Source organism: Dendrobates tinctorius, unplaced genomic scaffold (assembly GCF_039654945.1).
Source record: "Dendrobates tinctorius isolate UK_male_01 unplaced genomic scaffold, ASM3965494v1 ptg000157l, whole genome shotgun sequence".
NCBI lineage: Eukaryota > Metazoa > Chordata > Amphibia > Anura > Dendrobatidae > Dendrobates > Dendrobates tinctorius.
This window is the reverse complement of record NW_027361824.1, coordinates 5,682,965-5,709,335: the sequence shown is the minus strand read 5'-3', so window position 1 is coordinate 5,709,335 and position 26,371 is coordinate 5,682,965. Positions and strand designations below refer to the sequence as shown.

Below are 26,371 nucleotides of genomic sequence, written 5' to 3'. Positions count from 1 at the left end.
ATGGGCAGCGCCCAGGTGGTGCTCAGTGTTTCCAGCACTGCCAGGATATCTTGGAGGCCTCTCTCAGTTGTGGAGTGTAGCAGGAGGTCATCTACGTACAGCAGAAACTTCACCTTTTGGTCATGCAGACTGAGGCCTGGGGTGGAGGAGGATTCCAGGGCTGCTGCCAGTCCATTTACGTAGATGTTTAATAGAGTTGGGCTCAAGCTGCAGCAATGTCTGACCCCGCGGCCCTGCAGGAAGAAGGCTGTCCTCTTCCTGTTCACCTTCACAAAGCAATGGTTCTCAGTGTATGAGCTCTTGATGACGTCGTAGGTTCTGCCACCTATTCCGCTTTCCAGGAGTTTCAGAAACAGGCTGGGGTGACACACTGAGTCAAAAGCCTTCTTAAAGTCCACGAAGCATGAAAATATTTTCCCTTTTTTGCTGTGTACATGGGTCTTGATGAGACTGTGCAGGGTGATGTGATCGGTAGTGCGGTGGTTTGGCATGAACCCAGCTTGGCTTCTGCTGAGGATGTCACCCTTGCTGAGGAAGGTGATGATCCTTTTATTAATGATGCTGCTAAACAGTTTTCCCAGAATGCTGTTGACACAAATCCTTCTGTAGCTGGCTGGATTGTATCGGTCTCCATTCTTGTAGATGGGCGCAATGAGACCTTGATTCCAGTATTGTGGGAAGTAGCTGGAACTTAGGACGTGGGTGAAGAGTTTTGCCAGTGTTGCATGTATGTCTGGGGAGCTGTATTTGATCATCTCTGGCAGGACGCCGTCACTGCCCCCGGCCTTCTTGCATTTCATTGCACTCGAAAGATGGTTGTTGGTTGTGGAGACCGGTCAGTTGGGGCTTTTCTGTGGGTGGTTTGTCCGTGGATCTCATATACAGCAGTATCTGGTTGTGGTCTGACAAGTTTGCTGGGTCCATGTCTGTTATGGCATAATCCACCACACTACTATATCTTTAATTAATTTACAGCCATTTATAAGACCAGTTTAAAAAGAAGGTGGAAGAGAAGCCCCCAATGGTGGGGGGAAGGCAGCAGATAGCACCGGAAGGTGCGCTGTCAGCGGGTAAAAGGTGAGAATAAAGCAGAAAAAGGAAAATCAAGAAACCTGGACGAAGCATTATATATATATATTTATAGAATTGTTGTTAATTAAAGATATATATTGTTGCCCTTACCCTTCTCTTATCACTCCTTATCTTTACGGCGACCAGTGATCAAAAAAATGTCCTGGCCATTTCAGGACGATCAGCGATACCCGGCAGGGGGGGCGGTCGCTGATCGCTGTCACACACAGTAATCTCGCTGGTGAGATCGCTGTTCCGTCACAAAACTTGTGACTCATCAGCTTTCTCACTAGCGAGATCACTGCGTGTGACGGGGGCTTAAGAGGTGCAAATTCTTGAAAGACTATGTGGTGAGGCTGCAGGATGGTCCTACCTGAGGATGCTCGGTCCTCTGGATCTGTCTATTCTCAATCTATTATATATTATCTATTTATCTATCATATATTTATCTATCATCTATTTATTATATATCAATTATCTATCTATCATCTATTATCCATCTATCTATTCAATTCTAATGGGCTTTATTAGCAGGACTAAGTACATGTTAGCAGCACAGAGTATTTCAGGAGGGGAGTGTGCTGCACTTTTCTGAATTAATGTATAAGGAATAATATATTGAAACAAAACAAGCAGGGTGACAGCAGCACAGAGTATTTCTGTGGATAAATGAACTCATCCAATGGATTGTCACAGACCGATGGTTATGTAGCTTATGGAAAAAAATCTCTCAGCAGCACAGAGTATTACAGGAGAGAAGTGTCTGATCCTGAGTAAGATCATATGCAGAGAGTTATACATAGAGAGGCACAGAGTATTTCATAATCAGACTGCAATGATCTTGTTAGGGGGTCAAAAATTTAGCTCACAGCAAAACAGGATTTCAGGAAAATGGACAAACTCACTGAAAGTCACAGGCATTTTTCTAAGGATTCAACAAAATTGCTATGAAATTGATTAAAAAGAACAATCACCTCCATCATCAATTGTTTAGTAATTGGGACCCATGCGCCCGATGTGAGCAGAGACGGCTGCCTGCACACATGGAAGGCTATAGAACATGGTCGCCACCTGGTGGTCAAAGAAGGGAAAGCAGGAACGAATTAAGCCTCGCATAGGCTGAAACCCACCATCGGAAACAGGGGTGTGATGCAGTATGGGGTTTCAGACTGGGGTACCCGGGGACCTATTACCGATCATGGCCTTCCATCACGCTGATCCCGATGTTCTCCATTCCACCCTTTTCCTTCTAACATTCTTCAGAGCTCAGTGACACCGGAGATTCTATTGTCTGTTCAGTGTTTAGAAACAGATGGAATTAATGTACAAAAATGTAAGAGTTTCACAACTGAATGGAACCAATAACAGAATTTCAGATGGACCCCATAATAATCAGTGGGGCCCCTAACCTTTCTATTTATATCAGTTATGTCTATTCCTATAAATGGAATATTGGGATACAAGTGTGAACAAGGCCTGAAACTTACAGAATTACTGAAGGAGAGCAACATGCCATATCCTGACTGTATATGCCGCGGCTCCATTCTCGCTGTAAGAGTCTCTAGGTGGTTTTGCACCTTTTCACTTGATGCGTTGATGAAGTTGTTGTTTTAGCTCCTTGATAAAGCCGATCTCTAATTACATTGGGTTCATTATTAAAAGTTTGTAACTCAGAGCTTTTACATTTGGCCCTAATCATCTTTTCATAAGGTACAGCGTTACCCATGTGTGCGAGATGACAACTTTTGGCATTAAGTCCAGTGTTACCTGCTTACCGTACACAGTAGTGTGAACTGCGTGCTATCTGCAGTTACCAAACTCATATCCGAGAAATAAGTTTTAAAACAAGGATTAGAATAAATACATTTCAAATTATGACAATTTTTGGTAATCTATAGTGTGAAAAGTTCTTCAAAGCTGACACCACACCTGGCCATTCAATCATAATGTCGTCGATGTAGCGACCGCACCAAACCAGATTACAAAACCGAACAAATGAACATAAACAAAAAGATTACTTATGTATAGACACAATATAAAAAATATCCTCACATATAAGAATGAGTAGCAGAAGGTTAAATGTCCAAAAATAATTGAATGGCAAACTCACTCAGAATAAAACACCTAAAACACCACCAAGCTTAGGATAAAAAAACTATTGGAGAAGTAATAAAATAAATAATGAGTGAATATACAAGTCAAAATAAATGACTAAAATAATCCATGAAATAAATATCTAAATTACATATGAAAAAATGTGCAAACCATGTGTGTACTTAAAAGTATATATATATATATATATATATATATATATATATATATATATATATATATACACACACACACACGCAAATCACATAGCAATTGCAGAAATGATATACTCACCCATAATAAAATGATTATTAATATAATAAGGATATATCTACAAATATATGTATATATAAAAATGAAATGTAGAGGCAGGAAGAGTGAAGTAAAAATGCCTTTATTAGTATAAAATCTGGCAAATTAGTGCAAAAGCACGAAAGAAGGGTGTCCACACACTAAAACCTATGCATGATATGTATACATATACAAAGAATCAAAGAAATAGCAGTGATAAATATGTTGTAGGTATATGTACGTATATATAGTGGCCCTATCCTAAATGGTCTGCTAAATGGCCATACATAAAGGGAAGGACATAAAAAATCCAATATCATGACAATGCACCGTGGGAGAATAATCACCACAGGATCAATTAAAATGGCAGCAGGTCATGTATACAAAAAAACGTGGATGAAAGTCCTCCCCGCCAAAATAAATAGGCTAAGCAAAAATAGATAGTATACCTGAATGTAAATGAGGCAAGCCACCGGTGTGCAGAGGACTCCCCGACGCGCGTTTTGGATCAGCGTCCTTCGTCAGAACTTTTGGTATTAAGTCCAGTGTTACCTTCTTAACATACATAGTGTGAACTGCGTGCTATCTGCAGTTACCAAACTCGTATCCGAGAAATAAGTTTTAAAACAAGGATTAGAATAAATACATTTCAAATTATGACAATGTTTGGTAATTTATAGTGTGAAAAGTTCTTCAAAGCTGACACCACACCTGGCCATTCAATCATAATGTCGTCGATGTAGCGACCACACCAAACCAGATTACAGGCAGATTCACTTTCATTAACCGGTCTTCAGTTTTCAATTGAACAAAGTTAAGATTGTTGTGTCTGGATAGTTTCCAGCATTACACCAACACGACATTGTAAAACAGATGGTAGGCGAAGGATGTCAATGTGCCGCTAAAAGGGGAAAATCTCTTGATTTCTCGACCAGTCTTTCTCTAGATGAAAGCAATGTGAAAACTTGGTTGGGTCTTGGCATTCTCTTACATGTGGAGGCGGCGTGTGCAACATTTGCAGATTTGCAGTAAGAGAGTAGGAGGCAGCTATGCATGAGCTTAAACTATGACCATTAGAGCTAGCCCTGACCGTGGTCATTACGGGGGTAGAAAAACCTATTTCACCATTCTAACCCATTGAATATGGCACTGACTACTCTCCATACATCATTTCTGCCCATAAGACGTAGATATATCTTACATGGGGGTAAATGGGTTAATATCCCCAAGACAGCCCACCTTTAGAGCTAGAAAAGAATGTGTTTCTATATTTTTGCATTGATGTCAATGTATTTCAGTTCAATATATTGTTTGCTCATTGCCACGTTCCTTGTGACCAGTAAACAAGGAACAGATGGTCCGGTAATGACGCAGCAACACCCACATGACAGCCCACATGCGCCCATTGGTGCTAAATGTTACCTTTCATGTCATTGCCATTCCAACCTGTGTACATTGTTTTCCTCTTAAGGACACATTCATGTGCCTTAAGGTTCACATGATAGCCCACATCCACTCTTTTTTGCTTACTTATTTCAATGTTTGGGGACCTGTTACCAGATGAAGAGTGGCCTGTTTTTGTTTTTACGATATTCCCGCTGCTCTACTGAGAATTCGGATTATTTTTCTTTCTTAAAAATATGCCATGTGGTTCAGAGATATGGGCCTTTTTATTATATGGGCGTGACTCACAGGATCCTTTTGGGCGTGGCTTTAGGCTTTTTGCATAATTACCAGTGAGCAACTCCACCTTTTTAAAGGCCATTAAAATTAGCACCGAATAACGGTCCATATCTCTGGAACCGTATGGCGGATTTTAAGAAATGAAGAAATAAAATACTCGGGGGAGCAGCGGGATTAAAATAAGAGCAACGACTGGACACCTATGATCTGGAGACACGTCTTCTTTAGTTTTTACTTCCATAGACATATCTATGTGACTACTAAAGCAAAGAATGAATAATATCCACATGACAGCCCACATGTTCCCGAGGAATAAGAGGCAGGACCAACTTTCCATTCCTTTCAGTAGTCTAGGGAAACTCATTTTGCATAGTTTGTAATTAGTGTAGACTCTAACAGAGCAAGAAGACACTACGACGGAAGAAGCACAGGACACGAAGCTTCTGACTTCTGAGTTTAATAAACTATAGTAATCTGAATTACCTGACGTACTGAAACAACATAGTCACAACATAGAGAACGGAGAAGCCGTAGGAACTGAACGTACAAAGTACTCTACAAAGAGAATCTCACAGGATCATACAGAAAAGGAAAAAAAAAAGGAATCCGACCGGAGAGAACGACCTAAGTCATGGAACTCTACCCACCCTAAATTGTAACCCTCCAGAAATAAATCATCATGAACCTCAGCTACACGGTCAGTTGCAGTAGTAATGGGGTCACTACCCAGAGTCGGGGCCCGAACCCCTAATATATGGGTTGTAAGGCTGAATTAATCAATAAATGAATCAAATTTGTTTAGAAATTCACAGATTTCAAATTTATGAAAATTTATGGAAATTTTATTATTACACATCCGGCAAAATGGAAGCCAGCTAGCCGCCATCGTGCTGGATTACCCTGTGCCAAAAAAAGGGTTCTTACCGCTCACCTTATCCCTGCCGCTTACGGCGATGGTTAGGTCTTGACATCCACAGCCCCAAGTGACCACATGGGTCATCACATGGCATCGGAACATGCGTCATCAACTAACCATTATTGGAAGTGGCGGTGAAGAGTAAAAAGGAGACTGAAGGGGAATAGCCGGGGGAGGGTCGGTGGCAGGGACAGGTGAGGGTTTGTCTTGTTTTTTTAACCTCTTCTTGGCCCATCTGTTTATCATGCTTTGGGGTCAGGAGACATCGAGCATAATAAATTGGGTTTTTTTTAGTGGTAATTGGAGTTAACTCAAATTGACCTGCATAAATTCGATGCAAATCAAATTTCCTGTCTGAATTTTATCAAATTAGACAAATTCAAACATTGGCAGGTTTCCTTCCGACGGGAAGGCTCAGCTGTATCCAACTACGTCTATGAAGGTCAAAGAGAGCCAATCATGAATAAAATACTGAGAAGTGGAATTCTGGTTAAAATAAAACATAAAAACAATTAAAAAAACATCGCTCCTATTTTGGGATTGTTTGGAATCTTTTGGAATTTTTGAAAGCGTTGACACAATCCTTGCAATCTTCAAGAACGCTGATTGGTTAAATCATGCGTATAGTATAAGTGCACGCGCTCCGTACCCCAGCATCTTTCATTGAAACACTCTACAAATTTTGGAATTTTTTTTTTTTTTTTTTACAAAGTTTCTTATTAGCCTTATTTTTTTTAAATTTTATGGACAAGAATAAAATAAAATTTCAAATTAAAATTTGAAAAATTTCCTAAATAAATATGGATTTCAGCAACATTTAAATTGCAAATTAAACCAGAATAAAAGTTTAGAAAATATTAACTCTTAACTGAACTTTTTCTAATTATTTTTTTCCCATTAATGTCATTTTTATGGTAATTAAATTTTTAACTTAAATTCTCCGTTAATTAAAAGCTGTTAAAATAATTGACAATTTAAAAAAAAAAAATCTAGGATATAATGAATCAGTTTGTTTTATTTTTATTTTTTGAAATATTTAAATAAAAAAGTTTCCTTTCACCTTCTGTAAACATGGGGCTGATAATATGTGATTTTATTTAACTTTAAGAATTGTTTGATTTTTTTTTCCATATATATATATATATATATATATATATATATATATATATATATATATATATATATATATAGATATATAGATATATATATTAAAAAAATTAAAATGAAAAATTACAAATTTTGTTTCTCCTTTCACCTTCTCTATACATGGGGCTGATAATATGTGATTTTATTTAACTTTAAGCATTGTTTTTTTTTTATTCATTATTTTTTCAAATATTTAAATTCAAAAATTCAAAAATACAGATTTTGTTTCCTTTCACCTTCTGTATACTTGGGGCTAATAATATATATTTTAAATCTAATTTTTAAGGAATTGTTTGATTATTGTTTTAACACTTATACACCTTCTAAAGAATTCTTAATATTACGCGCATATATTACACAAATAATATTAAAAAATAAATTGATGAGGATTTTCCTATTTTATATTAAGCGCAAGAATGGAATAAAGAGAAAAAAAAGAACAAAATGTGAAATCAGAAAAAAAAAAAAAAAAAAATATTAGTCTGTATTTTGGTTTCTATATAACAATGTTTCCCAATTAATTTGATTTCACCAATTTATTTAAAAAAAAAAAACAGATTTCCCCGTGTGAATTATTAGTAATATCTTAGAACTCAGATGAGAAAATAAACTATAAAAATAAACATAAAATAATTTGGACAAAAAAAGAAAAAAAAACTATTTTCACAAGTTATGGTCACTTTTACTAAATATACATCTTATCCATATGATGAAAAAAAACATATCCGATTACTCGTTATACAAAGATAAAATATTTACATAGGAAATTAAATTATCAAGCTGTAATTAGCGCCGCAAACGAAGCAAAGAAAAAGTTATTCACAAGTTCCGCGGATTACGATCGACGGTCCAACTGTATGGAAAAAAAATGTGATGGAGAGCGGCCACCAAAGGGCCCCGATAACGAGGAACAAGGCGGAGTCTATCCAAAAATATCTGGCCAATTTTAATTGGAAAATTTTAGGAACGGCAACCCTTCTTCTATAACTAAGGAGACAAAATAAAATTTTTATCATTTGGTTATTTTTTTTTTTTATTATTTGACTGAAAATACAATTTTTCACCTACAATTTTTGGACGTTTATTTTTATTTACCCACAATTCCAATTTCCTTTACATTAAAACATTAAGATTTGTCCACTAAAAAAAAAATATACTAATCAAAAAATTTAAAAAAAACTAACCCTATAGAAAGGAAAAGGGCGATTTTATTATTTTGTCCAAGAACCTATAATTGTAAATTACTTAGTTAAAATATTGAAAGGGGATTCCCATCTCTAAGATTCTATCCCCAATATGTAGTAGATGTAATAATAATAATATTACCAAATACCTCCATTTAGAAATGTAGGATAGTTCTCCTGATTAGCTATGTCACTTCATGTGCAGGGCATTGCTGTAACTTGGTTACAACCAGTAACATCTAACTGTCACTATATGAATGGTCGTAACCATGGTTACCCAAGCTACTGCAGTGCCCTGCTCATGAGGTAAGCAACATAGCGAATCAGAAGAACTATACTACATTTCAGGTATTTGTTAATATTATTGTCACATTTATTACATATCGGGATAGGATTTTGGAGATGAGAATACTCCTTTAAATAGGTTTGTAAATTAAAAAGGAAATGAGAAAATAAAAAATTCCCAATCACTTTATGATCTAAAAAAGGAAAAAAATGCGGGTAAATTAAAGCCTCAGTAATATATATATATATATATATATATATATATATATATATATATATATATATATATATATATATATATATATATATATATATATATATATATATATATATACACACAAATTAAATATTTAAATATTTAGGGTAAATATTTAATTTGTGTGTATATATATATATATATATATATATATACACACAAATTAAATATTTACCCTATACATTTTCACTCAAAATGTCCTATTTTTTGTTGTACTCAGACCCGGACAGAAAGACGAGACAATTTCATAATAATAAAATAGGAAAAATTTCCATTTTACTACTAAACTCTCTACTCTAAAAATAAACATTTTTTTTTTAATTTTTTTTTGTTTCGTGATCCAATTATGGATTTTACTTGTTCCATAAAGTTTTTTTTCTCACTATTTTAAAAACTATACTGTCACTTTCTACAGATCATAAAATTAAAAAAAATTCCGATCTTATTTAAGAATCCATTACCCGTGATTTAGACGTGTTTGATGATTTTAGGACTTTTTTTTTATGTAGCTGAAATTAAAAATTGAAAACTTTTTTCTTTGTATTTTTTTTTTTTTTTATTTAGCCTCGGTCATGATTTGTAAAACCCTACTATACGTTTTACTCTTGGCCACAAATCTATGCAAAGTGAAATGATAGGATATTATAGCTATAAAAAAAAAATTCCAAATGGGAATTTCTAAAAATCAAAATTGTGAATGTATCATCTAAATGATCCATCCTACGAAATTCAGCTTCCCTAAAAATTGGCCAAAAAGTTTTCGTAATAAATAGCCTCATTTTTCTGAAATAGACCATTATTTTTTGGCCACCGAGACCAACAATTGCAGATCCTAACAACTGATCCAACTTGGCCAAACCAGTTCTTACCAATGGGCGAACATGGATTGAAATCCAAAATTAGAAATTCTCCATCTCAGGTTGATCGCGAGTTGATGGAGAACGTCTGGAAAGAGTTGGATCAAACCAATACTTGACACCGAATTCCGAATAATTTTTGTATCAAAAAATTTCCTTTCCTCCATTTTATAATTTCTTCGAAATAAATTTTTGAACCTACTAAAGTGCTATTAGGTCTCCCCCCCCCGATTCACCAACACGTTGCCGTACAGTCGCCACGTAGAACGCGTCACTTCGTATAAAATGCGTCAGCTTCTGATTTCCTTCAAAGCCGCGTGATTTTTTTTTTTTTTACTAACTTTTCGTTTTCCGTAACAAATACTTGTATGATTCTTACCGGAATTATACAAAATTCATAAAAGACTCGGTTAATAGAAAAGTGCTACAAGAACGCCTTTTACGTAATCGGTTGCACGAATCATGATTGCACTCTAAAATTCTTTTTTTTGAAGTGTCAGCCAGAAGTGAAAAGAAGTAGCGAGATGCAGATCGACAATTATGGCACAGCAAGAAGATTATAAGGGCTGCCAAAATCTGGGTTACTTTTTTTTTTGGGGGGGGGCTCTTTAGAGTACAAATAAAGACGCCCAATCCACGAGTTTTACACGTCGAAAAAGGTACAATGAGAGTCCCCGTTTATCTGTCGTTCATCGGAGGGGAGTTCGTTCCTTCATCTTCCTCTTCCTTGTCGTCTTTCATCCCTTTCAGTCTTTGCCGAGCAAAATCTTCAAAGACGATGTCATCATCGCTTGAGCAGAAAATAAGTAAAAAGAGAAAAAAGGTCAGAAGGGCGATCACGGGATTTTTACAAAAAGAAGTGGCGCTAAAGTCAAATGGATCTACTTGAGTCAATGAGATTAGAGTGATCAATGAGTGGAACAGGTGTCCACGAGAGGTGGCGAGTTCTCCTTCAATGGAAGCCTTCAAACAGAGACTGGACAGACATCTGTCTGGGATGATTTAGCAAATCCTGCTTTGAGCAGGGGGTTGGACCAGATGGCCCAGGAGGTCCCTTCCAACTCTACCGTTCTATGATTCTATGAGATTGGCCGACTGTCGTAGGACAATGGAAACAACTTATCGTCCCAGATAAACAGATGAGATGTCAAGGGATAGAAGAAGAAGACATGTCTAATTTCAACATGTCTAATCCTTTGTCCCAGTGGGAGATTCAAAGTTTGGAAGGATAAAAAAGGAGTATGAAGAATATGAAAGAACCTAAATGGGTCTGGAGGAAAACCAATGGACGGAGGCGCCAGACGTAGTTGGCCATCCAACGAAAATGTTACAACCAGATCTTGACAATATTTGGCCAACTTCTCATCTACCTACTCGTTGGGTTCCCAGCTCATGGACCCAGTGGTGTAATCCAAAAGACATGTCTTTACGACAAAGATTTAATATAAAAAGGAGAAAACCACTTTCGAGATGGTGACTGTAATATCTGACAATACCAGTACAAACATTTCTGAATGTACACAATAAAAATAGGCAGAAAAAAAACTGTCTAAATGAACCAAAAACTTCTCATTCCGACCTGTTACAGGTCAAAAAAGACCTAACTAGATACAATTGAAAGCAGAAGTTTACCCGAAGCATACTGTCAAAACGGCAACAACAAAATGGCTTCAGGATAACAAAAGCCCTGATCTCAATCCTATTGAAAATGTATGGGCAAAGCTAAAAAGGCCGGTGAGAGCAGGGCGACCTACAAACCTGGAGCAGTTACACCAGTATTGCCAGGAGGAATGGGCCCAAATTTCGACCAACTATTGTGAGAAGCTTGGGGAAGGAAATCCCAAACGTCTAACCCAAGTCATTGAATGGTACCAAATACTAATGAAATGGATGGAAACTTTTAACTGCAGTAAATAATAAAAATGTTTTCAAAGATTCTCTCTCATTATTCTAGCATTTTGCAAATATTAATAATTATGGAAATCCTAAATGGCCTAAAGCGGGAAAAGTTTATTCTGATTTCATGTCAGATATTGAGAAAACAAGCAGATGTTTATTTTTATATAGTGGATGGAAACTTCTGGTTTCAACCGTTTATGATACATATACAATTTATATTAATTAAGGTGAGAAAATGTAGATCACTACAGGATGAAAACTGCAAAAATTAAATGTTTTTTTTTTTTTTTTACAAAATTCATCTGATATTGATCGGTAACATTTGGATAAATACAAGATCATGAAAATGAGGGATAGATGGTGAGAAAAAGATAACACAAAACAGCGGAAACATAAGAATAAACAGCACCAGATAGAAATGTGATCAGCGCTTAATATCGGTATTTAGAATTAAAATTATATTTATAAAGATAAATTTAAATCAAATATTAAAATGCTTTTCACATTCCAAGTATAAAGGGGCAGTATTATAGTAGTTATATTCTTGTACATAGTGGCAGTATTATAGTAGTTATATTCTTGTACATAGGAGCAGTATTATAGTAGTTATATTCTTGTACATAGTGGCAGTATTATAGTAGTTATATTCTTGTACATGGGAGCAGTATTATATTAGTTATATTCTTGTACATAGGAGCAGTATTATAGTAGTTATATTCTTGTACATAGGAGCAGTATTATAGTAGTTATATTCTTGTACATAGGGAGCAGTATTATAGTAGTTATATTCTTGTACATAGGGGGCAGTATTATAGTAGTTATATTCTTGTACATAGGGGGCAGTATTATAGTAGTTATATTCTTGTACATAGGAGCAGTATTATAGTAGTTATATTCTTGTACATAGGGGGCAGTATTATAGTAGTTATATTCTTGTACATAGGAGCAGTATTATAGTAGTTATATTCTTGTACATAGGGGGCAGTATTATAGTAGTTATATTCTTGTACATAGGAGCAGTATTATAGTAGTTATATTCTTGTACATAGGGGGCAGTATTATAGTAGTTATATTCTTGTACACAGGGGCAGTATTATAGTAGTTATATTCTTGTACATAGGGAGCAGTATTATAGTAGTTATATTCTGGTACATAGGGAGCAGTGTTATAGTAGTTATATTCTTGTACATAGGGGCAGTATTATAGTAGTTATATTCTTGCACATAGGAGCAGTATTATAGTAGTTATATTCTTGTACAAGGGAGCAGTGTTATAGTAGTTATATTCTTGTACATAGGGGCAGTATTATAGTAGTTATATTCTTGTACATAGGGGGCAGTATTATAGTAGTTATATTCTTGTACATAGGGGCAGTATTATAGTAGTTATATTCTTGTACATAGGGGCAGTATTATAGTAGTTATATTCTTGTACATAGGGGGCAGTATTATAGTAGTTATATTCTTGTACATAGGGGCAGTATTATAGTAGTTATATTCTTGTACATAGGAGCAGCATTATAGTAGTTATATTCTTGTACATAGGAGCAGTATTATAGTAGTTACATTCTTGTACATAGGAGCAGTATTATAGTGGTTACATTCTTGTACATAGGAGCAGTATTATAGTAGTTATATTCTTGTATATAGGGGACATTATTATTGTAGTTATATTTTGTACATAGGGAGCAGTATTATAGTAGTTATATTCTGGTACATAGGGAGCAGTGTTATAGTAGTTATATTCTTGTACATAGGGGCAGTATTATAGTAGTTATATTCTTGTACATAGGAGCAGTATTATAGTAGTTATATTCTGTACATAGGGAGCAGTATTATAGTAGTTATATTCTGGTACATAGGGGGTAGTATTATAGTAGTTATATTCTTGTACATAGGAGCAGTATTATAGTAGTTATATTTTGTACATAGGGAGCAGTATTATAGTAGTTATATTCTTGTACATAGGGGCAGTATTATAGTAGTTATATTCTTGTACATAGGAGCAGTATTATAGTAGTTATATTTTGTACATAGGGAGCAGTATTATAGTAGTTATATTCTGGTACATAGGGGGCAGTATTATAGTAGTTATATTCTGGTACATAGGGGGCAGTATTATAGTAGTTATATTCCTGTCCATAGGAGGCAGTATTATAGTAGTTATATTCTTGTACATAGGGAGCAGTATTATAGTAGTTATATTCTTGTACATAGGGGCAGTTTTATAGTAGTTATATTCTTGTACATAGGGGGCAGTATTATAGTAGTTATATTCTTGTACATAGGAGCAGTATTATAGTAGTTATATTCTTGTACATAGGGGGCAGTATTATAGTAGTTATATTCTTGTACACAGGGGCAGTATTATAGTAGTTATATTCTTGTACATAGGGAGCAGTATTATAGTAGTTATATTCTTGTACATAGGGAGCAGTATTATAGTAGGTATATTCTTGTACATAGGGGCAGTATTATAGTAGTTATATTCTTGTACATAGGGGCAGTATTATAGTAGTTATATTCTTGTACATAGGGGCAGTATTATAGAAGTTATATTCTTGTACATAGGGGGCAGTATTATAGTAGTTATATTTTTGTACATAGGGGCAGTATCATAGTAGTTATATTCTTGTACATAGGAGCAGTATTATAGTAGTAATATTCTTGTACATAGGGGGCAGTATTATAGTAGTTATATTCTTGTACACAGGGGCAGTATTATAGTAGTTATATTCTTGTACATAGGGAGCAGTATTATAGTAGTTATATTCTTGTACATACGGAGCAGTATTATAGTAGGTATATTCTTGTACATAGGGGCAGTATTATAGTAGTTATATTCTTGTACATAGGAGCAGTATTATAGAAGTTATATTCTTGTACATAGGGGGCAGTATTATAGTAGTTATATTCTTGTACATAGGAGCAGTATTATAGTAGTTATATTCTTGTACATAGGGGGCAGTATTATAGTAGTTATATTCTTGTACATAGGTGCAGTATTATAGTAGATATATTCTTGTACATAGGGGCAGTATTATAGCAGCTATATTCTTGTACATAGGGGCAGTATTATAGTAGCTATATTCTTGTACATAGGGGCAGTATTATAGTAGTTATATTCTTGTACATAGGGGCAGTATTATAGTAGCTATATTCTTGTACATAGGGGCAGTATTATAATAGTTATATTCTTGTACATAGGGGCAGTATTATAGTAGTTATATTCTTGTACATAGGGGGCAGTATTATAGTAGTTATATTCTTGTACATAGGGGCAGTATTATAGTAGGTACATTCTTGTACATAGGAGCAGTATTATAGTAGTTATATGCTTATACATAGGGGCAGTATTATAGTAGTTATATGCTTATACATAGGGGCAGTATTATAGTAGTTATATTCTTGTACATAGGAGACAGTATTATAGTAGTTATATTCTTGTACATAGGGGCAGTATTATAGTAGTTACATTCTTGTACATAGGGGGCAGTATTATAGTTACATTCTTGTACATAGGAGCAGTATTATAGTAGTTATATTCTTATACATAGGGGCAGTAATATGGTAGTTATATTCTTATACATAGGGGCAGTATTATGGTAGTTATATTTTGTACATAGGGAGCAGTATTATAGTAGTTATATTCTGGTACATAGGGAGCAGTGTTATAGTAGTTATATTCTTGTACATAGGGGCAGTATTATAGTAGTTATATTCTTGCACATAGGAGCAGTATTATAGTAGTTATATTCTTGTACATAGGGGCAGTATTATAGTAGTTATATTCTTGTACATAGGGGCAGTATTATAGTAGTTATATTCTTGTACATAGGGGGCAGTGTTATAGTAGTTATATTCTTGTACATAGGGGCAGTATTATAGCAGTTATATTCTTGTACATAGGGGCAGTATTATAGTAGTTATATTCTTGTACATAGGGGCAGTATTATAGTAGTTATATTCTTGTACATAGGGGCAGTATTATAGTAGTTATATTCTTGTACATAGGGGGCAGTATTATAGTAGTTATATTCTTGTACATAGGGGCAGTATTATAGTAGTTATATTCTTGTACATAGGAGCAGCATTATAGTAGTTATATTCTTGTACATAGGAGCAGTATTATAGTAGTTACATTCTTGTACATAGGAGCAGTATTATAGTGGTTACATTCTTGTACATAGGAGCAGTATTATAGTAGTTACATTCTTGTACATAGGAGCAGTATTATAGTGGTTACATTCTTGTACATAGGAGCAGTATTATAGTAGTTATATTCTTGTACATAGGGGCAGTATTATAGTAGTTATATTCTTGTATATAGGGGACATTATTATTGTAGTTATATTTTGTACATAGGGAGCAGTATTATAGTAGTTATATTCTGGTACATAGGGAGCAGTGTTATAGTAGTTATATTCTTGTACATAGGGGCAGTATTATAGTAGTTATATTCTTGTACATAGGAGCAGTATTATAGTAGTTATATTTTGTACATAGGGAGCAGTATTATAGTAGTTATATTCTGGTACATAGGAGCAGTATTATAGTAGTTATATTCTTGTACATAGGAGCAGTATTATAGTAGTTATATTTTGTACATAGGGGGCAGTATTATAGTAGTTATATTCTTGTACATAGGAGCAGTATTATAGTAGTTATATTTTGTACATAGGGAGCAGTATTATAGTAGTTATATTCTTGTACATAGGGGCAGTATTATAGTAGTTATATTCTTGTACATAGGAGCAGTATTATAGTAGTTATATTTTGTACATAGGGAGCAGTATTATAGTAGTTATATTCTGGTACATAGGGGGCAGTATTATAGTAGTTATATTCCTGTCCATAGGAGGCAGTATTATAGTAGCTATATTCTTGTACATAGGAGCAGTATTATAGTAGTTATATTCTTGTACATAGGGGCAGTATTATAGTAGTTATATTCTTGTACATAGGAGGCAGTATTATAGTAGTTTATATTCTTGTACATAGGGGGCAGTATTATAGTAGTTACATTCTTGTACATAGGAGGCAGTATTATAGTAGTTATATTCTTGTACATAGGGGCAGTATTATAGTTATATACTGATGATATTATTGGATGCCGGTTTGTTGTACTCAAGTTAGACTGATATCAGCGGTGAGTGGAGTTTTCCTCCAAATCACTTTCATAGCATAAGCAATGTAGTAGAAGGATCAGGAACATCATGTCTTACTTTGGTTTTCCTTTCGCTATGTGCATGCAATGATGAATGAAAGCCATGCAGGAGAGACAGAACGGTTAGATCAGACATGCAGCAGTATCAGACACGAATCCTGATCATGGATGTTATTATACAGAGGATACTTGATATTACAGACACTTGTAGCTTACTTTGTATCAAACTCTATGAGATTTGTATCTATAGGAGCTTCACTCTCAGGAACTATAAGAGAAAGTCACAATCATCAAGTCACAACCAAACTTCACAGACACCAAACTACCGGGAATACGAATAGTGATTAATTATAAAACATGTATGATTAACAAAATAATTACATTTTCCACATAATTTTTCCTTTTTTTAATCTGACTCTGACTAAATGATTCTCAAAATATGTATTTGACAAATTTAATATACGACATTTGCCTGTTAGTGACAACGTGACGCCCAAACTATCGGCTTGTATCAGTTAATGTAAGAACATTCAGATAACTGTGAACTTTTGGTTTTCTTTTTAGTGTGAAGGACACAACAATAAGGACAAAAAAGCTGAAAACTTCAGTGTGCATAGCTATTCACCCCCCTAAAGTCGGTACTTTGTAGAGCCTCTTTTTACTGCAATTTCAGCTGCAAATCACTTTGGATAAGTCTCGATGAGCTTTCCACATTTTGCCTCTAGAATTTTTGCCCTTTTCTCAAGGCAAAACTGCTCCAACTCCTTCATGCTAGATGTTTCCTCTGGTTAACAGCGATCTTCAGGTGTGACCACAGATTCTCTATTGGATTAAGGTCTGGGCTGTGACTCAGCCGCTCCAGAACATTTACACATTTCCCCGTAAACCACTCGAGTCTTGCTTTGGGTCATTTTCTTGTTGGAAGGTGAACCTACGTCCCAATTCAGATCACTTACAAACAGGTTTTGCATTTTGCGCCATCCATTTTCCCCTCAACTTTTTTCCCTGTCCCTGCTACCGAAAAACAGCTCCATAGCATGTTGCTACCACCACTATTTTTCACAGTGGGGATGGTCTTCTTGGGGTCATGAGCTGTGTTGGTTTGGTGCCAGGCATAGTGTTTACCTTGGTGGCCAAAAAAGTTACATTTTGGTCTCATCTGACCACAGCACCTTCCTCCATACATTCGCGTAGTCTCCCACATGTCTATTGGCAAACTCAAAACGAGCCTTACAATTTTTGTGTGTAAGTAAAGGCTATTTTCTGACCACTTTTCCATAAAGGCCACCTCTATGGAGTGTACGGCTTATTGTGGTCGTATGGACAGATACTACAGTCTCTGCTTGAAAACCCTGCAGCTCCTTCAGGGTTACCTTTGGTCTCTGTGCTGTCTCTCTGTTTTAAGCCCTCCTTGCCTGGGCCGAGAGTTTTGGTGGACCACCCTCTCTGGGTAGGTTTGTCATGATACCATGTTCTCTATTTGGGGATGATGGATTTGATAGTGCTCTGGGTTATCATCAGAGATTAAGGATTTTTTTTTATAACCCAACCCTGACTTATACTTCTCAACAACTTTCTCCCTGACTTGTTTGGAGATCTCCTTGGTCTTCATGGTGTTGCCTCGAGATCTTGGTGTTCATGGTGTTGTTTGGAGATCTCCTTGGTCTTCATGGTGTTGTTTGGAGATCTCCTTGGTCTTCATGGTAGTGTTTGGAGGTCTACTTGGTCTTCATGGTAGTGTTTGGAATTCTACTTGGCCTTCGTGGTCATGTTTGGAGATCTCCTTGGTCTTCATGATGTTGTTTGAAGATCTCCTTGGTCTTCATGGTGTTGTTTGGAGATCTCCTTGGTCTTCATGGTGTTGCTTGAAGATCTCCTTGGTCTTTATGTTTTGGTTTTGAGATCTCCTTGGTCTTCATGGTGTTGCGAGGAGATCTCCTTGGTCTTCATGGTGTTATTTGGAGATCTCCTTGGTCTCCGTGTTGTTGTTTGGAGATCTCCTTGGTCTTCATGGTGGTGTTTGGTTAGAAGAGTCTCTCGTTAATGGTGTTGCAGCCTCTGTGGCCTTACAGAAAAGGTAAAGTGTATATACTGACACATGTGACACTTAGATTGCACTCAGGGGGACGCCCTGTCACAAAGCATGAGACTTAGAGAACAGAAATGCTTGCACCAGAAATTTTTAGGGGCTTCATAGATAAAGGGGTGAATACATATGCACATGCTAATTTTTAGTTATTTGAGTCCATGCATTTAATTTTTGCCTAGATTTTTCTCACTTCACCACCTTAGACTATTTAGTGCTGATGCATCACACACAAATCGGATTACAAAGATATTTACACCCAAGTTGTAATGTAACAAAATAGGTAAAAATGCCAAGGGGGGTGAATACTTTTGCAAGCCACTGTAAGTTTACTGGTCTTTTCTATAAAAAAAAAAAAAAGACAGTTCTTACCGTCTCGGTGTAGAGGCTCCTCCTTGGGTTTCGGATGCATCAAAGTAAAAGGAAGCTCCACAGCGACATCACTGCAGCGCAAGAGAGAAATCTGTGGTCAATGTCAATTTTTTTTTTAATTGTATGTAAAACTAAAATAATCAAAAATAAATTTAAAAAATATTGCTCCTAGCAGCGAACTGTCGGAAAACTTTGAGCTTTAGATTGTTCTTATATGATTAGGACATCACAGGTTCCCTAAAAAGGGCATAAACCAAAGCAGAACCCCAGTCTATCAGCCTGAATGGTCACTGGATTGAAAATATTCATCTCACTACAATACAAAAATTAAATAAGTTCCTCAGGGGTGGGGCTAGAGAGTTGTAAACACTGATAAAATCAAGAGCACATCATGACATGCAGCGTGCATAATTCTACATGCAGTAGTGAAGTGTCAAGATTCAAAATATCTAATCAGTGATTGTGTACAGTAATTCAAATTAAAAGGCCAAAGTGAGTAAAGAGTTAAATGAAGATCATCTTTCATACTCCAATTACTTCCAGAGGTGCATTCACGATTCTGCTTACTTACACCTGGTTCCCCCGACTGCAGGGACATCTATCCCTCACAATTTGTTGCAGAAAAGTTCATGTTTGTTCGCCAGCACTGTGCTAAATACAGCAGCATTGTGAATACAGCTCTGGAGGTGATTTATGCTCCAGTCACAGTGAGAGCTGCCGTCACAGTTCTGCTGATTTATTTTTTTCTCGAACTAACACTGTTCTGCTGTTTTGTGTTGTGGAAGATGTAGTGGTTATTCCTGCTGTGGGCAGTAATCTGATGTAGAGAAGCAGAATTCTGAATGCAGCTCTGAATGCAGATCGTCCTGTAACTCAGATTATCAATCCCATGCCAGGTAGATGCAAACACAAAACATGCACAGCTCACCTTCTCCTGTACAATGACTGATAACACTTCTATATATACAGCAGATAACACAGGATCCTCCATTCACAAAAGGTGATGTCCCAGCTCACCTCCTCCTCCTGATAACACCTCTATACACAGCAGATAACACAAGATCCACCATTCACAATAGGTGATGTCAAAGCTCACCTCCTCCTGATAACACCTCTATACACAGCAGATAACACAGGATCCTCCATTCACAAAAGGTGATGTCCCAGCTCACCTCCTCCTCCTGATAACACCTCTATACACAGCAGATAACACAAGATCCACCATTCACAATAGGTGATGTCAAAGCTCACCTCCTCCTCCTGATAACACCTCTATACACAGCAGATAACACAGGATCCTCCATTCACAAAAGGTGATGTCCCAGCTCACCTCCTCCTCCTGATAACACCTCTATACACAGCAGATAACACAAGATCCACCATTCACAATAGGTGATGTCAAAGCTCACCTCCTCCTCCTGATAACACCTCTATACACAGCAGATAACACAGGATCCTCCATTCACAAAAGGTGATGTCCCAGCTCACCTCCTCCTCCTGATAACACTTCTATACACAGCAGATAACACAAGATCCACCATTCACAATAGGTGATGTCACAGCTCACCTCCTCCTGTACAATGACTGATAACACTTCTATATATACAGTAGATAGCACAGGATCCACCATTCACAATAGGTGATGTCACAGCTCACCTCCTCCTCCTGATAACACCTCTATACACAGCAGATAACAGAAAATCCACCATTCACAATAGGTGATATCACAGATCACCTCCTCCTCCTACTGTGCACTGACCTTGGCCCATAACATGGAGAATGGCAAAACTCTTCCATAAAAGTCAATAGTTTATGGGACAGGTCACTTCCTCCCCCTCTCTGCACAAGGACCTCTGCATTGGTTACACAGCGTGCCTGTAAGTGATTGGGACAGCTCACCTCCTCCTCCATCCTACAATGATCTCACTAGATATCATCAAATGCCAAGTTAAAAGTTTGACATCGTCATATAGACTGGAGAAGCTCCCTAGTTTCTATTGTTTGCTCTGCCCTATATGCCCCCCACCCCCATAATCATCTACTGACCCCGGAAATCTACAATCTGACAATATAAACAGATAAAAGATACAAAATACATTCTATCAGTGTCTGATTATATAAAGAAACAGGTTTCCTCCATGACAAAACAACCAACTGGTCCCCGCATACCCAATCAAGACTTAAAGTCTCCCTTCAACCTTAATAACTATGTTACTAATCACGTATAACCAGCACCAACGTGACCAGTCCCAGTATAACCAGCACCAACGTGACCAGTCCCAGTATAACCAGCACCAACGTGACCAGTCCCAGTATAACCAGCACCAACGTGACCAGTCCCAGTATAACCAGCACCAACGTAACCAGTCCCAGTATAACCAGCACCAACGTGACCAGTCCCAGTATAACCAGCACCAACGTGACCAGTCCCAGTATAACCAGCACCAACGTGACCAGTCCCAGTATAACCAGCACCAACGTAACCAGTCCCAGTATAACCAGCACCAACGTGACCAGTCCCAGTATAACCAGCACCAACGTGACCAGTCCCAGTATAACCAGCACCAACGTGACCAGTCCCAGTATAACCAGCACCAACGTGACCAGTCCCAGTATAACCAGCACCAACGTGACCAGTCCCAGTATAACCAGCACCAACGTGACCAGTCCCAGTATAACCAGCACCAACGTGACCAGTCCCAGTATAACCAGCACCAACGTAACCAGTCCCAGTATAACCAGCACCAACGTGACCAGTCCCAGTATAACCAGCACCAACGTGACCAGTCCCAGTATAACCAGCACCAACGTGACCAATCCCAGTATAACCAGCACCAACGTGACCAGTCCCAGTATAACCAGCACCAACGTGACCAGTCCCAGTATAACCAGCACCAACGTGACCAGTCCCAGTATAACCAGCACCAACGTGACCAGTCCCAGTATAACCAGCACCAACGTGACCAGTCCCAGTATAACCAGCACCAACGTGACCAGTCCCAGTATAACCAGCACCAACGTAACCAGTCCCAGTATAACCAGCACCAACGTAACCAGTCCCAGTATAACCAGCACCAACGTGACCAGTCCCAGTATAACCAGCACCAACGTGACCAGTCCCAGTATAACCAGCACCAACGTGACCAGTCCCAGTATAATTAGTTCCAGAATAACTAGTCCCAGTATAACCAGTCCCAGTATAGTGATTCCCGGTATAACCCAGCACTAGTATAACCAGTAGACATAGATTCACTGACTGGTGGATGATGGGATATAGGAATGGTTCATGCAGCCGCCCGCCTGGCACAGGACACTGGGCATAGAGATGGACAGAGGGCATTGAAAACAGGGGGCAGTGAGGAAAGAGAACAGTGAGGACAGAGGGCAGTGAGGACAAAGGGCTGTCATGGACAGAGGGCAATGTGAGAACAGGGGCAGGGGGCACTGAGGCCAGTGAGGACAGAGGCCAGTGAGGACAGGGGCCAGTCAGGACAGGGGCCAGTCAGGACAGGGGGCAGTCAGGACAGGGGGCAGTCAGGACAGGGGGCAGTCAGGACAGGGGGCAGTCAGGACAGGGGGCAGTCAGGACAGGGGGCAGTCAGGACAGGGGGCAGTCAGGACAGGGGGCAGTCAGGACAGGGGGCAGTCAGGACAGGGGGCAGTCAGGACAGAGGGCAGTCAGGACAGAGGGCAGTCAGGACAGAGGGCAGTCAGGACAGAGGGCAGTCAGGACAGAGGGCAGTCAGGACAGAGGGCAGTCAGGACAGAGGGCAGTCAGGACAGAGGGCAGTCAGGACAGAGGGCAGTCAGGACAGAGGGCAGTCAGGACAGAGGGCAGTCAGGACAGAGGGCAGTCAGGACAGAGGGCAGTGAGGACAGGGGGCAGTGAGGACGGGGGCAGTGAGGACAGGGGGCAGTGAGGACAGGGGGCAGTGAGGACAGGGGGCAGTGAGGACAGAGGGCAGTGAGGACAGAGGGCAGTGAGGACAGAGGGCAGTGAGGACAGAGGGCAGTGAGGACAGGGGCAGTGAGGACAGAGGGCAGTGAGGACAGGGAGCAGTGAGGACAGGGACAGTGAGGGACAGAGGGCAGTGAGGGACGGGACAGTGAGGGACGGAGGGCTGTGAGGACAGGGGGCAGTGAGGACAGGGGGCAGTGAGGACAGGGGGCAGTGAGGACAGGGGGCAACGAGAACAGGTGGAGGTGGTGGAGGGAGGACAGTGAGGGACGGAGGGCAGTGAGGGACGGAGGGCAGTGAGGGACGGAGGGCAGTGAGGGACGGAGGGCAGTGAGGGACGGAGGGCAGCGAGGGACGGAGGGCAGCGAGGGACGGAGGGCAGCGAGGGACGGAGGGCAGCGAGGGACGGAGGGCAGCGAGGGACGGAGGGCAGCGAGGGACGGAGGGCAGCGAGGACGGGGGGCAGCGAGGACGGGGGGCAGCGAGGACGGGGGGCAGCGAGGACGGGGGGCAGCGAGGACAGGGGGCAGCGAGGACAGGGGGCAGTGAGGACAGGGGGCAGCGAGGACAGGGGGCAGCGAGGACAGGGGGCAGCGAGGACAGGGGGCAGTGAGGACAGGGGGCAGTGAGGACAGAGAGCAGTGAGGACAGAGGGCAGTGAGGACAGAGGGCAGTGAGGACAGAGGGCAGTGAGGACAGGGGGCAGTGATGAATGGAGGGCAGTGAGGACAGAGGCCAGTGAGGACAAGGGGGAGTGAGGACAGGGGGCAGTGAGGACAGGGGGCAGTGAGGACAGAGGGCAGTGACGAATGGAGGGCAGTGAGGACAGAGGCCAGTGAGGACAAGGGGCAGTGAGGACAGGGGGCAGTGAGGACAGGGCGCAGTGAGAACAGGGCGCAGTGAGAACAGGGCGCAGTGAGAACAGGGCGCAGTGAGAACAGGGCGCAGTGAGAACAGGGCGCAGTGAGAACAGGGCGCAGTGAGAACAGGGCGCAGTGAGGACATGGTGTAGTGAGGACAGGGGGCAGTGAGGACAGGGGGCAGAGAGAACAGGGGGCAGTGAGAACAGGGGGCAGTGAGAACAGGGGGCAGTGAGAACAGGGGGCAGTGAGAACAGGGGGCAGTGATTACAGGGGGCAGTGATTACAGGGGGCAGTGAGGACATGGGGCAGTGATTACAGGGGGCAGTGAGGACATGGGGCAGTGATTACAGGGGGCAGTGAGGACAGGGGGCAGTGAGGACAGAGTCACTTTTACAAGACAGATGCAGTGGGATTTGGTGCATGGTCATGACTTGTGGAGGTTTCAGCAATTACCTGGACGCCAGGTCTCCAAGGAGGCTGCCATCATCCAAAGTAGATAGAGAATTAGTCAGTGCAAGCATCAATGCACCCCAACTCACCGGACCCCACAATCACATGCAGCCGGCACCTGAACCCCCAGTAAGCCGGCAGCGGGAGGCCACCACCAGGCTCATTCACACACAGCGGTCATTTACAGAAATCAAAGCTCCACTGCAGAATGGAACAGGTAAATCTATCACTTCACTTCTACTCCAGTTGCATCCAGAGCTGCATTGACAGTTGTACTAGTTTTTTGTTTTTTTTTTCTTCCTAGTGACCCCATCCAGGTCCAATGTCTATACAGGACTTGCTCTATTCACATCCAAAGCTGCATTCACAGACTGTATGACACAATAATGACAGCTCGTACATGGAGGCTTAGATACTTTGTGATAAAAAATCGTTTTCATCTAAAAGAGAGACTGAGCATGAAACTAGTAACATTGCAAATGCAGCTTTGGATGTGAGTGAAGAATAAGAAACAATAGAATTACTCTAGTCACATTCAGAGTTGCATTCACTATTCAGTTGTCTGAAATCCACCAGTATTGTATTGGCAGATGAGCGCCTGTGATCCTGTTATAAGACACTTTTCTATCTCCTAATGTGAGAGGTGTAAAAACTACAACTCCCACAATGCAATGCAGCACAGCATGTTCAGTATAGACACTGAATCAGACTGGGGTGGAAGGAAGCCATAAAACTGAGGAAAAGCAGAAGAGGAGATGGGAGGAAACTATTAGCACCGCCACTGCAGCTTTGGGTGTAACTAGAGTATAATGCATCATGTACAAGATGAGTAAAGGCAACATCCTATGGAGATTTAAAGGGATTGTCCAGCCCTGTAATAGAAATGACTTATCCTATCTTAAAGATAAGAAGAAAAAACGGGAAGAAGAAGGGGCAAGAGGGAGAGGGAAGGGAGAAGAGGGAAGGGAGAAGAGGGAAGGGAGAAGAGGGAAGGGAGAAGAGGAAAGGGAGAAGAGGGAAGGGAGAAGAGGGAAGGGAGAAGAGGGAAGGGAGAAGAGGGAAGGGAGAAGAGGGAAGGGAGAAGAGGGAAGGGAGAAGAGGGAAGGGAGAAGAGGGAAGGGAGAAGAGGGAAGGGAGAAGAGGGAAGGGAGAAGAGGGAAGGGAGAAGAGGGAAGGGAGGAGAGGGAAGGGAGAAGAGGGAAGGGAGAAGAGGGAAGGGAGAAGAGGGAAGGGAGAAGAGGGAAGGGAGAAGAGGGAAGGGAGAAGAGGGAAGGGAGAAGAGGGAGGGGAGAAGAGGGAGGGGAGAAGAGGGAGGGGAGAAGAGGGAAGGGAGAAGAGGGAAGGGAGAAGAGGGAAGGGAGAAGAGGGAAGGGAGAAGAGGGAAGGGAGAAGAGGGAAGGGAGAAGAGGGAAGGGAGAAGAGGGAAGGGAGAAGAGGGAAGGGAGAAGAGGGAAGGGAGAAGAGGGAAGGGAGAAGAGGGAAGGGAGAAGAGGGAAGGGAGAAGAGGGAAGGGAGAAGAGGGAAGGGAGAAGAGGGAAGGGAGAAGAGGGAAGGAGAGGGAAGGGAGAAGAGGGAAGGAGAGGGAAGGGAGAAGAGGGAAGGAGAGGGAAGGGAGAAGAGGGAAGGGAGAAGAGGGAAGGGAGAAGAGGGAAGGGAGAAGAGGGAAGGGAGAAGAGGGAAGGGAGAAGAGGGAAGGGAGAAGAGGGAAGGGAGAAGAGGGAAGGGAGAAGAGGGAAGGGAGAAGAGGGAAGGGAGAAGAGGGAAGGGAGAAGAGGGAAGGGAGGAGAGGGAAGGGAG

The 26,371-nt window shown here is 40.0% G+C and overlaps 1 protein-coding gene across 3 annotated transcripts in view; it reads right to left on the bottom strand.

Moving 5' to 3' along the window:
• Positions 1-9,718: 9,718 nt before the first annotated feature.
• Positions 9,719-26,371, bottom strand: part of LOC141051534 (beta-arrestin-1) — a 243,229-nt gene continuing 226,576 nt past the window's right edge. For 2 of the 3 annotated variants that reach the window (XM_073548495.1, XM_073548496.1), the window contains exons 13-16: positions 24,578-24,601; positions 19,304-19,374; positions 17,062-17,113; positions 9,719-10,570 (exon numbers count right to left, since the gene is read on the bottom strand). In XM_073548495.1, coding sequence (XP_073404596.1) covers positions 10,459-10,570; positions 17,062-17,113; positions 19,304-19,374; positions 24,578-24,601 — 259 coding nt within the window. In that variant the 3' untranslated portion in view covers positions 9,719-10,458. The remainder of the gene's footprint in view (positions 10,571-17,061; positions 17,114-19,303; positions 19,375-24,577; positions 24,602-26,371) is intronic. The other variant, XM_073548497.1, reaches the window with a different exon arrangement.